The sequence below is a fragment of the Andrographis paniculata genome, unplaced genomic scaffold (genome assembly GCF_009805555.1).
Source record: "Andrographis paniculata isolate CXL003 unplaced genomic scaffold, ASM980555v1 Contig60END, whole genome shotgun sequence".
Lineage (NCBI taxonomy): Eukaryota > Viridiplantae > Streptophyta > Magnoliopsida > Lamiales > Acanthaceae > Andrographis > Andrographis paniculata.
Genome location: NW_026137596.1, coordinates 1,565,795 through 1,578,174, shown reverse-complemented (window position 1 = coordinate 1,578,174; position 12,380 = coordinate 1,565,795). Strand labels below are relative to the sequence as shown.

Below are 12,380 nucleotides of genomic sequence, written 5' to 3'. Positions count from 1 at the left end.
GTTATATATATTTTTTCAGTTTGAATTGGATTTAAAGTTTTGAATTTTTTTATTTAAATTATACTGTAGTATTTAATATGATTTTTATAAAAACAAAAAACTTATTTATTTTGTGAACTTGAGAGTCTCATTAGTAAAACATGGTGATTGAGAGATTCCGACCTCATAAAAAACTATATAAATGATGTTTGGATTGAGTTTGAATGAGGTATGAAATGAACCCACCCATACACATGGAGTTACCCTAAAATAGATATTTTTTATTTGTTTTGTCGAAATTTCAAACAAACACACCCTTCACTAGAAAATATTATAATAGATGTTTCTTAACTTCATCCCGAGTAATTACCCTCCAAAAAACAACAAAATCGGACGCCGACGAGGGTATTCTCGTCAATTCACCAGAGCAACAACCGGCTACAAAACGCCATTAGTATTACGCGAGCCAATGATCATCGAGGGCAGAAAAGTAATTCCACAACAACCCTGCATACGTTCACCATCCTCTGCTCAACCATATCAACCCCCGCTCTCTCTCTCTCTCTCTCTCTCTCTACCAAATTGCGATCGTAGCTGGTTGATGGGGTCTGATGCATGAGTAGAACGCAGCAACGCTATACACAGTGTATCTGCATATTCATCACTGAATCCCTCCGATTCTGTTGGGTTTCTCGCACTAATCGCACCACCTTCGGAGTCCGCCTGTATTGGATTGTTCGATTTACCATTCCCTCGGTTCTCACGCGCACCAAGGTAGCTCAACTCCGCCGGCGGAAGAGGAACGAAAAAAACCGTTCCTCGTGATTGTACATATAAATATATGTATATCTGTAGTTATGTTCGCGTTGTGCTTCAATCCACTTTGTCTTATTCAGTTGACTGGGAAAATACAACAAGCCTCGTGCTGATAATTGCTTCTTTTTTTTTCCTGGCTAATGAATGTGTCTGATTTGGCTTTTTCCTTGAGCATTCGCAATCACGACCGAGTGGTTGTTGTAACTTTTAGTTTTTACACGACGTCGATCGAAGGACGATTTCATGTTTTTTTGTGTGAGTTTTATTTGCACATTGTTTGCTTCCGCGAAAGGCGGTAGGTTGGTGGGGGTTGACTTGCAGTTACCCTGGCAGTGAAGAATTTGGGGGTATTTTTAGTATGATTCAAGTCTTTTTCATCTCCTTTTTTCCTTTTTTGGTGTTATAGTTGATAATTATTTGGTTTGACCTGCTGTTGTTGGATTGTATCCATTGATTGCTGTTTCTATGATCCTTAGGATAAGGTTGGTATGGATTTCAAAGCTTTTTGTTACCTTAGGGCTTATATCTTTCATGGATTTGGATTTGTAACATGTTCTAATAAATGTGTATGAGATTGGGTGAATTGCTGCAATGTTAAATGATCATCTTATAAAAGCTTTGCATGTTCAACACTTTTCCATAGCGCCTGCAGATTTTCTGGTTTTTCTGAGTTCTTGCAATGGTGTGCCATTTGTGTCGAAGACACAAGCTGTCTTGAAATTTTGATATCGAGGAAGTAGTTTAATGTTTTGTTATGATTGTTGAGTCAAGACTCTCTTGCAAAAGGAAATTGCAGTTGCAAATTTTATACCAAAGGAAAAACTATATGTTTCGTCGTAGGACCTTATAAACTCATATTATGTTTTTCAGGACTGCTTATGGTGAGCCTTAGGAGGCGCAGGCTCTTGGGATTGTGCTCTGGTATCCATTTTCAATATCCTTTTGAATTAGACCTTTAATATGTGATAATGTATCAGATATTTCTTGAGCGTCCCAAGTGATGTTGCATGCGAAATTCGTGCAGGGAAGAATTCTGTTTTAGATCCATTTTCAAGCTTTCCTAATCATGGACGAACTCCTGAAGACAGCACGGGGAATGCAAAGCCGGTCAAGGGATGCCCTTTGCCTTTAAACAACGGTTGCGCTCCAAAAGAAGTAAGCATATACACCAAACTCACTTGTGCAATAATAGAAGTTTGATCAAAATGGCATGAATGTGTTTTTAAGTTTCTGTGCAGAAGATTCAATTTTGTAATGTTGTTTACTTATTTTGACAAATACCTCGACCATTTGAATACTTGCTAAGCTCTTCATTGTGCAGTGACATACCATTCAGCATTTAATACTAGCTTTCATTGTGTATCTAAAACTCGTAACGACATCCATCATATAGAGCTCTTTTCCCATTCTTACAACTATCTCAGGAAACAACCTCGGATACTGCACACGGTTCTCCGGATTTGTCTGTTTCCAGTCAGTCGAGGGAGAAAGCCCTTCAAGTGTTTCCTGGTAATACTGCCTCTATTCGATCTCTCTTTCTAACATTCTTGTGTTCGCATCGTCTGATTTATTCAAATGTTCCTGGGATTTAATTTCTCCGGCCAGGGATCAAGCACAGAAAGCGATACAAGAGGAAGCTCGTTCAAGATCAGGAGCCATGCACAATGCGGGGAGTCTACTTCAAGAACAGAAAATGGCAAGCCGCCATTAAAGTCGACAAGAAACAGATCCACTTGGGGACTGTCGCCTCTGAGGAAGAGGCTGCTCGACTATACGACAGGTAATGCAGATAGGATATGTCCTCGAATACCTTCTAGATTTACATGATCCAGTAGAATCAAGATTAGTTAAATACTTGACCCAAACACATTATTTATCTTTTTGACACTCGAACTCATCCAGGGCTGCATTTATGTGCGGGCGAGAGCCCAACTTCGAACTCTCCAAGGAGGAAAAGCAGGAGCTCAGGAAGTACAGCTGGGACGAGTTCTTAGCCGTGACGAGACATGCCATTGCAAACAAGAGTAAGAAAAACTTGCATTGTGTAAACTTCCAAGGTCTTTAATTCTTTGATTATCGTGATCTAACTAACTTCTTCATTGTTGTCAGAAAACCAGAAAAGAACCGAGCCGCAGTCGCAAACCTAACCGGAAAGGTTAGGCCGAGCCGTCGTGTTCCGGCTTTGGAACCGGCCATTGATTGTTCTCCTGTTTCTTTCAGGTATGTACATAGTTTTTCTCTGCTAGTTTTTGAGAAGAAGATTGAAATGGGATGGTGTTGATCTGCTTGCGTATATGATTCAATTCAATTGTTGGAGTCTATATACGTACATATATATATATATATATATAGGTTCGAATTATCATTGTGTATTACTATTAATTTGATGGTAGAATTATATTATTTAATAAATTAAAAGTCACAAAGTTATATATTCCTTTAGTAATTTGATGATTGCAATCATGTAAATACATATATACTTTAGTCACACTATAATTTTGTTTAATCATGCATTTATCACAACTATACAATACCAATTAAATTATATCAGCACAAAGATTTGATCCGGAGTTCGAATCCAAATTAATAGTACGGTTATGAATAGAAATACATAATCGCTCTGGTGTGGTACGATGTGATTGTTCGGGGTTATTTTAAAATGTGATATAAATAAATATTTATCTAATATAAAATTAATTTTTGGTATAATATAAAAAATAAAAAAATATTTCATCCGTCTCATTATAATAGTCTTATTTACCATAATTTTTTTAAAAAATAAAATTACATGAATAATAAAAATTGTTCAAAATCGTTTAAACAAACCCACCCTTTTATATTGTGCATTTAAAGTAAGGCACGCGCTGAAGAATCACAGTAGTAAAAGAAAAGACCGTAATAACATCATCAGAAGTCAGCAAAATAAATCTCCCATAGGTTGATGACAGTCTGTCTATCTACACTACACAAACATTACAATAAATAATGAAAAAAGAAAAAAAGATAGACCAAAACCCAGATCAGAAACCTCTAAAGAAATACTACAAATATAGAAAAAAATAATAATTAAAAGCAAACATTGGTTTATTGTGAAAAGAGACAGCAACAACATGGATAAGGTAGAATCAAAACTGAAATAATGACACACAGAAATAGCTCTTTCAAAGCTACTTACCATGTTCTTTTGAAACACTGACAGCAGGAGGAGGTCTCACCCAATTGGGAAAGAAACAAACACACGTCTCGTCTCATCTCATCTCATCTCAAAGAAAGCAGCATTTCTGCAGCAAACAATACCACACAATGATCATTACAAAATCAAGAAACCTGTTACTTTTTTTGTAAGAAAAATAAATAAAATTATGTATATAATAATATAATATGCTCATCTTCTACTCAAATCAGTTAGAATAAGGAGAAGAACTTACAGGCTGTTTGGCGGCCTGTTGGCCGCGGTTATGGGAAGAATGCCTCGGAGTTCCGCCGGAAACATTGTTGTGGCTAGAATGCCTCTCCTCCCTTACTTTGTCAAAAATCCCCGTAAACTGTTCTGCCGAGCTCGGATCGTTTTCATCCCATTCCCCGAATTTCGGAACTGCAGCACTAGCATCAGGCTGCAGTGTAGAAACAATAATCACAACCGATGATTTCGGGTTTAGTTAATCCTAAGATGTAAGAAAACCCAAAAATGATTATGAGGCTCGACTTGAACTTGACCTATTTGTGAAGCCTGATGATTCAAAATTCATCAAGCCAAATCTATTAGTCGAGCACAATGAATTTCCTACGCGCTCGCTAACAAGCCTAACCCCTCGAGCAAATTTTAATTTTCGAATCGTGATCTAAAGGTGGATTCAAAACAATTTTTTATTAATTTTGGCTACATAACTTCCAAGAACTCATAAAATTGACACAAGAAAAACATCGATGCATGAGATTATACCATAGGATTACCATAAAAAAGATACCTTTTAAAGAACTAAAAGCACAATTCAACGTAAAACAAAAGAACTTACACTTTCATCTCCTCGAGCAACCGGCTTAGGCCGGGATCTTCCCTGATCGCCACGAACACTTTCATAGTTCCTCCCATCCCAAGAAGTGGGAGTGGGAGACGCGCTTCCCACCCCCATCACTTTAGCCGGGTAACGCGGGTGGAGCGGCGAACGCTCCATGCTGTCGGAGCCGCCGCTGGTCCTTGCAGGTCGGGCTGGCCTCTGTCCACGGGGCGCACCATAGTTCAACTCATTACCAGTTTTCTGAACCGTGTTTTCCACACGAGCCGGAGACTTATTCGGATGTATAAGATCACCATCACCCTTACTACCCCCTCGTTGTTCAGCCACTCGCTCCGCAGCTCCCCTCCCCACCGGCTCGTTCGGTTTGGATCGAGGAGGTACGTCGAACACTTCTTGATTCTCTTGAGGATCATTAGGATTTGTCATCTTCCCCCCTCCTCGATTCTTTCTTGCCTTCTCGAAGTACACCGTGTAGGGAACATTGTCCTCGTTTTCCCAGTTGCCGAATTTTGGCACATTCGAACGCTGCACCGGATCAAGAAACAAGAATCGAAGAATCATTATGTATAAAAACAGTTTTTACATACAAACATAGGCAACATCAAGCAGCCTTCGGGTAAGAATTTCGAATACAAGAACTGTTCTATAGACTCTTAGCTCTATAAAAGAACCAAACACATAATCTCTCAATGGATCTCAACATTACATTACATTACAATCTTCTTCACCACATTACAAAACTCCACACAATTGGAAGCTTCAAAAAAAGCAAAATGTGCTCAATATTCATTGATTCCACAAGATTCTCTTACTAGTTTCATTTCTTTTTCAATTTTCCCCAAAAGAGATTTCAAGAAATTTTCAACACATAGAGAGGGGGGATTCTTAAGGAATCCTCAAATTCCAGACGAATCTACACCGTTCATCTCATCGACGGCGTGGATTCCACGTCCCTAACTACTGTGTTGACTGCACAAATTTTATGGTCTTCGTCGTCCCGAATCATTTGGGAATTTCCCAAATCAATTTCAGAAACCAGAACAGCGAAGAACACAAGGCAGCCAAACAGACAACATCCAACACGCAGAATGAAACAAAAACAGTACAGCAATAAATGAAGCCTATCGATCGATAGTTAACAGTTTCCAAAAAAAAAAAAAACGAACGAATACTTAAAACCTTCATCGCATTACGAACTTCCTGTTCAGGCAAACCAAATCGAATCCACGAAGAAACAGCCGCCGAAGAATTTAAAAAAAAAAAAAAAAAAAACTTACAGCCATTTCAAAATTCTTCAATTCCACAATTAGGATAGGAATCAAAACAGAGAGGAAGCACTAGAGTATCCAAACCAAATCCAAGGTTCAGCTCGATGATTCAAGGCAAATAGCAACAGCACATAGTCGAGAAATAACAAATAGTATAATATAAATATCCCAAATTCCCGAAACAAAAACTAGAGAGAGAAAGAGGTAGAGAGAGATAGAGAGAAATAGCAAGGGGGTACGAAGGATGATAGAATGAATGATTGGGGGCAGAGGAGAGGGGGGGTGGGGTGGGGTGGGTTTATCAACATCAACCATTGACTAGAAGCTCTTACCTCCTCCGTTCCTTCGTTTTAAATTTCTTTCACCTGTTTCTGTAAACTCGTTAATGTATGTATGAACGTAGTCATTCGTTCATTCATGTGATTCTTCAATTCTGCAGTAACTTTCATTAGGCACAAGTCTTTTTCTCAATTTCTGTCTTTTTTCAATTGAATATATATATATATATACACACAAATTACAATTGAAATATTTTATAGATTTATATAATAACAACATTATTAACCAACTGCTGTCTTTAGTATGTTGAATTAATATATTCAATACTTAAAAGGTGTGTTTGCTTTGGATTGGATTTTAAATACACTGTTCATTCAATTTTTTTCTCCAAAAAATCAATTCAAATATCTATTTTTATTTTTTTTTTATATTATACTAAAAATCATATCATACAACTATACAGACATATTCTATTACACAAGACCGGTGGTATGAAAATGGACTCGTTGTATATTTAAATTTTTTCTATTACACATTCGATCGAGATATAATTGCGGATTCCACCGTTGCAGAAAAAAAAAAAAAAGGATTAATGGTTGTGTTTTATACTTCCTCTGACCGGTATTTATTTTAGTTTACTGTAAACATAAGAATTTTAAGTTTAAGAGTGGTATAATTAGTAAATAATTAAAAATAAAGATAATTATCGTGTGATAAAATAATTATAAATTAAAATTAAAATAATTAATTAATCTAATTAAAATTTTAAAAATTAATATAAAATTAAAGTGTATAACTTTTTTCTTAAAAAAATAAAGTGATAATATAAATAGAATAGACAAGAAAAAACAATATATATATAATAAATGAGACGGATAAAATAGTTTATAAAAATAAAGTGATAATATAAATAGAATAAACAAGAAAAAACAATATATATATATAATAAATGAGACGGACAATATATATATATATATATAATAAATGAGACGGATAAAATAGTTCATTTTTCAGGTATATTTTATTCATTTATATTATTATTATTATTAGGGAATAATTAATAGTGTACATAATAAGTAGCGTGTGTGTGAACAAAAAAAGGTAGTTAGTTTAACGAAGGATAGTATATAAAGTATAATATTTGGGATAATGATGGAAGGAGAAAGGAACTTGACAGGGTATTATGATGCGCGTGAGGTGAGGTGCCATTTTTGAATAATAATAATTTATTACTTTCTCCGTCCATTAATAATTTATTTATTTTTTTATTTTGGTCCGTTTCATAATAAAGTATTCGTTTCTTTTTTAAGTAGTAATTGTACTATCTACCTAACATTACAAATATCTTTCTAATTTACAATATATTACACAAATACTATTGTCTTTATATATACAATACTAATAGGGTTAATTTAGTCTTTTCATTTTTATTTCTATTTTATCCCAATATAATACTAATATTCCTAAAATCTCGTGTATAAACAAAATTGATAGATAGATTGAAGACAGAGAGAGTATATGATTCCAAATTATATTGAAGAAAAATATTGTTATGTTTTTGCTATGAAATACTGTATTAAATGTGATCAATAATTATTTTATTTTGTTGTGAATTTAAAATTAATTTGAAATAATATTTTGATTTTAAATTTGATTTAAACAATATTTTGATATAATATTTTATAAAATAAAACAATATATTTTTATTAAAAATTATATAAAAAATATAGCGGCATTTGAAATTGTAATAAAACAAACCATGATTTTTTGTAATTTTGAATTTATCTCGTAACTGTAAAAAAAAAATTATGTATAAGTATAGTATGTTTTGTATAAAAAATAATTTTTAAATAAATAAAAAAATTAATGTAATAATTTCGGAGTAATATCATGTGCCAACAATGAAAAAATATTGATTTTATTTACATAATAAATTTTTACTCATTTGATATCACATTAAATATATTTTTTTATATATATAAAAATCAAATCAAATAAATTATATTTTTTTTCTTCCAAATTCCTAAAATTCTCAATGTCTTAAAAAAACACCCTATCTAAACTCAGCCTAAAACTTATTGGGTTGGTTTGGTATTGACTTGAGTTAAATAATATTTTGATTTATATATATATATATATAAACAATGTAGAGTGTGTTTTTTTTTTTTGAAAAAAATAAAATTATATATTTTAATTTATTTGTTTTTTCTACGTAATTTTAGAAATATTAGTATTATATTTGGACATAGGAATGAAGTAGAAATGACTAAAATAAATTGTCTAATATATTGTAAGTTATAAGAGTATTTGTAATGTTAAATAGATAATACAGTTACTAAAAAAATAAAATGAATACTTTGGGACGGACTAAAATGAAAAAATGGATACTTTATTATAAACATACGGATAATTATTTTAAATAAATTAATATATTACATAAAATTATAATTTTTATTTATACCGTGCAGGTTTTTAGGCTAGTTTTTTTTTAAAAAAAAAAAATCATTTTTAAGATAAAAATGAAGGAAATACTGTACAGCTTTTATTGTTTTAATGAGTTTGGTTGTAGGTTTAATAATAATAATAAATCAAAATAAAGATAAAATTTTCCAAATATAATAAGAGTAAATAAAAGAGTAATTTTTATTGATTGAAGGGGCACTCTGGGGCAGGTTTACGAAATCTTTTGGTGTCCGTACAGTAATCGTAGGTTAGATATTTGTCCCTGACGAGCTGCAATTTCCTGTGGTCGTCTTCACTGAGCGTCCAGTAGCGCTCCGCATTCCACCAATAGCGGGAGGCGTAGCAGCGCTCCACGGCGGTTCCGGCGAGGGGGCAGCCGTCGACGGCGAAGTGCTGGAAGGCGGCGTCGAAGGGGGCCTTGGACCAGTTGGTCTTGGTCCTGCCGCCGTCCGTGGCCCATTTTTCGCCATTCCAAATGCTGGCCTCGACCCGCATGGGCCGGGCCGGGTACAGTACCCCCAGCCTCCTCTTGTTCTTGAACACTCTTATCGGAACATCGTCGACGTAGAAACTGCAACATTATATATTAATATCAAAATAATTTTTATTTTAATTAAATTACTATATACTCCCTCCATCTACTGTCTCCTTCTCAAACTGTTTTTGAGATTGACACGGAAATTAAAGAATTATAATGTTATATTTATCTTTTGTTATTATATTTAATATTAAAAATATTTTTATATTTATATAATTTTTTTTAAGAAATGTCCTTCTATTAGTATTATAAGACATTAATTGAAGTATTTATACAAAAAATTTTAAATTGGTGCTACGTTTTGATTTAATAATTAATATTCAAAGATCAACCCACAAAAAGTAAACGAGACCCTTAGAGTCGGATTGAGGTAGTATTATATTTATAGTGTAGGTAAAAGTAATTTTAAAAGATCAAAATGCGTATGTAATTATTGTGAAAACATTGAGATAATTTTGTAAAAAAGTGAGGAGCTTGTCACCAGAAATAGAAATAAAACTATTGTTTTAAAACGAACGAAAATACCAAAATGAGATTATTTTTGGGGGAGGAGGAAGTACTACATTACATATATAATTAATTTACATATTAAGTAAAAATGTCAAATTATGTTACATATTAATAAAATATTATTATTTCTTACACAATATTATAGCGGTTCCAAAGAATTCTGTAAGAATGGAAGGCTGCTGTTGGATCAAACCAGAGGCGGATTCGTTGTTCCCGTTTGCCGGTGTCGTTGGCAAACAAGTTCGTCTGAAGCAACATTGGTCTTCCTTTTAGGTTGCCTAATAATTCAAAGTCGATTTCGTCGTGTTTTCTCCCTTTCGACATCAACTGATCATCACCACCGCCCGATTAAACACACTTAAATTAGTATTATTACATATTAAAAACAACTTGTGATATATAATCCAATTTTATATATAACAAATAACATTGTACGTAAAATGCAACGACGACTCCAGCGCAATCATTGTCCGGCATTTTCATCCTCAATTGGAAAAATCCCGATCCATACCTTGCTTTCGATTGAAAACCTGAGCCTATATATATTATATTATAATTGACAAAAAAAAAAAAAAAATTATTTGTAAACACAACTAAATATATTTATGGGAGTTTTTTTTTTTTTTTTATGGGTATAGGAAAATTTTAGTTTACATTTAGTATTAAAATGATGTATGATGTGATATTTTGTGAGAGTAAAAAATTAAATAAAAATCTGGGATTTTCTGCAAACTAAACATACCCTAAACATAGTGACCAAATAGTTCTAGTACCTATTTTTTTCATAAAAATTCAAAAGTGATTGTTTATACCTATAATTAAAAAAATAAAAAATTACTAAAAAAAAAATAAAATACATAGCCATATAAAGTATTTTTGCATGATACTGATTGATCTAGCTAATATATATAATAAAAATAGATAATATATGTGTGTTAGAAATATGTTATGATATATATATATATACATATATTGTCTACAATTATTACATATACTAATTAGATTAAATTAACACTGTACTGATTTAAAATCTACTTTCAATATTTAAATATCGGGTATACTGTTATACATGCACATATACCACTGTACAAGAAAATTTCTACTCTATCCATCATAATTTTATTATTTTTTTAAATAAATTTATTCAATGTATAAAAACATATAAGCAATTATATATATACTATTTTTTTCATAAAAAAAAATATAAAATTAAATAATTAAACGATTAATTAACAAACCCGAGTCCTTGGTCATGGCCAGATGAACCTCTCTACCTTGATCGAGAACTCGAACAAGCCGGCTTCCCCAACTAATGCCGTAATTTTGATCGAACAACACATCTTCTGTTGTCGCATTTCCTATGCTAAATATCAAAATAAATTCAAATAAATAAACGACTCGGCAATAATTCATCTCAAAAACCTTAATTAATTATGATTATTATCGTTGTTGTGCTCTATATATATATAATGGAAAGACAATTTGTTTGGTGTCGTAAATTAAATGTAAGAAATATATGGATGGGCAAGGATCGTGTGACAAGAAACAAACCCACACGTTAGGGACATATATCGTATTATGTGCCCATAACATAACTACTTTATTACATCATACTTTATATATATATAGGCTCGAAATCTTGTACTAATTCGGCTAAGTCAGTATAGTCCAATCTACTATTTAAATAAAAAATAATAATAGTTGTAAATTTTAGAGCATTCTTTTATTATTAGTATTATTTTTTTAAAAAAAATAATAATCAAAATCCATTTAAATGATGATATCCGTTATTTTAGTTATAAATTTTAAAATTTAATTAGTTTGTGTTTTGTGTTCATTAATCTGACTGATATTTTATACTCTTTGTTTACTATTTTTGTCCGTAAAAAAAATAGTCTTATTTCCATAAATAACTATATCACCGTAAAATTACCCATACTTTTTCATTTTTATTACACAATTGCCACTACTTTTTACACTAATACACTCACAAGGACAAAAAATTCTTTCATCCATACATTTTATTAACTACCAATATAATATCAATATTTCTTAAATCTTGTGCTAAACCCAATTAAGACTGAGACGGAGGGAGTATAAAAAATAATATATAATTTTTATTTGAGAAATGTGTGAATTATATTTTCAATTAATTTATTTATAAAATACAAATGACAAAAATATTAAAATCATTTTACACAGTTTCACCTATCAATGACATATTATTACACTTTTTTTTACAGTACTAAAACTGTGCCTTCAATTATCATTTTGTTATTAACTAAAGGTAATTGTTATACATATGTCCTAACTGCGAAAGTAATTCAAAATTTTCATAATTAATAATCTACTGTTAACTAATGATGAAAAAAAATTGATTAAACATATAATTTTGAAACAAAAAAATTTTATGCAATTGTCATAAATCGTATGGGAGTTTTATAATATTCTGCCTTATATAAATGTACACTATAGTAAAAATATTAATGATCTTTATTTTTATTTTTA

General features: G+C 32.0%; 3 protein-coding genes across 5 annotated transcripts; 1 reads left to right on the top strand and 2 right to left on the bottom strand.

Moving 5' to 3' along the window:
* The first annotated feature begins 450 nt into the window (after window positions 1-450).
* On the top strand, window positions 451-3,244 carry LOC127260043 (ethylene-responsive transcription factor-like protein At4g13040). Of its 2 annotated transcripts, none has more exons than XM_051287686.1 (7): window positions 451-753; window positions 1,666-1,716; window positions 1,820-1,950; window positions 2,220-2,304; window positions 2,401-2,575; window positions 2,698-2,819; window positions 2,905-3,243. In XM_051287686.1, the coding sequence occupies exons 2-7, from the start codon at window positions 1,674-1,676 to the stop codon at window positions 2,940-2,942; spliced, it is 594 nt and encodes a 197-aa protein (XP_051143643.1). In that variant the 5' UTR covers window positions 451-753; window positions 1,666-1,673; the 3' UTR covers window positions 2,943-3,243. The 2 variants fall into 2 exon arrangements, with proteins under 2 accessions (XP_051143643.1, XP_051143644.1); XM_051287687.1 differs by lacking the exon at window positions 451-753 and adding an exon at window positions 784-1,142 and having other exon boundaries at window positions 2,905-3,244.
* Window positions 3,245-3,709: 465 nt separating this feature from the next.
* LOC127260086 (RPM1-interacting protein 4-like) lies at window positions 3,710-6,356 on the bottom strand. The gene is made up of 4 exons (XM_051287753.1): window positions 6,092-6,356; window positions 4,812-5,339; window positions 4,224-4,409; window positions 3,710-4,076 (listed from the first exon to the last, which is right to left on the bottom strand). The coding sequence occupies exons 1-4, from the start codon at window positions 6,095-6,097 to the stop codon at window positions 4,059-4,061; spliced, it is 738 nt and encodes a 245-aa protein (XP_051143710.1). The 5' UTR covers window positions 6,098-6,356; the 3' UTR covers window positions 3,710-4,058.
* A 2,613-nt stretch (window positions 6,357-8,969) lies between these two features.
* LOC127259945 (xyloglucan endotransglucosylase/hydrolase protein 2-like) lies at window positions 8,970-11,288 on the bottom strand. 2 transcript variants are annotated; one of them, XM_051287564.1, is made up of 4 exons: window positions 11,147-11,288; window positions 10,308-10,408; window positions 10,006-10,199; window positions 8,970-9,395 (listed from the first exon to the last, which is right to left on the bottom strand). In XM_051287564.1, the coding sequence occupies exons 1-4, from the start codon at window positions 11,283-11,285 to the stop codon at window positions 9,005-9,007; spliced, it is 825 nt and encodes a 274-aa protein (XP_051143521.1). In that variant the 5' UTR covers window positions 11,286-11,288; the 3' UTR covers window positions 8,970-9,004. The 2 variants fall into 2 exon arrangements, with proteins under 2 accessions (XP_051143521.1, XP_051143520.1); XM_051287563.1 differs by having other exon boundaries at window positions 8,972-9,395; window positions 11,111-11,288.
* Window positions 11,289-12,380: the final 1,092 nt, after the last annotated feature.

Bases quoted from the DNA above. Each gene is read 5' to 3' on its own strand.
- LOC127259945 (XM_051287563.1), bottom strand. From the start codon at position 11,285: ATGAATTATTGCCGAGTCGTTTATTTATTTGAATTTATTTTGATATTT. The intron at 10,409-11,110 runs GTTTGTTAATTA...TAATATATATAG, and splicing joins GGCCATGACCAAGGACTCGG to GCTCAGGTTTTCAATCGAAA. The intron at 9,396-10,005 runs GTAAGAAATAAT...ATAATGTTGCAG, and splicing joins TGGAACCGCTATAATATTGT to TTTCTACGTCGACGATGTTC.
- LOC127260043 (XM_051287687.1), top strand. From the start codon at position 1,674: ATGGTGAGCCTTAGGAGGCGCAGGCTCTTGGGATTGTGCTCTG. The intron at 1,717-1,819 runs GTATCCATTTTC...AAATTCGTGCAG, and splicing joins GCTCTTGGGATTGTGCTCTG to GGAAGAATTCTGTTTTAGAT. The intron at 2,820-2,904 runs GTAAGAAAAACT...CATTGTTGTCAG, and splicing joins ACATGCCATTGCAAACAAGA to AAAACCAGAAAAGAACCGAG.
- LOC127260086 (XM_051287753.1), bottom strand. The intron at 4,410-4,811 runs GTAAGTTCTTTT...TCTACACTGCAG, and splicing joins TTGCTCGAGGAGATGAAAGT to CCTGATGCTAGTGCTGCAGT.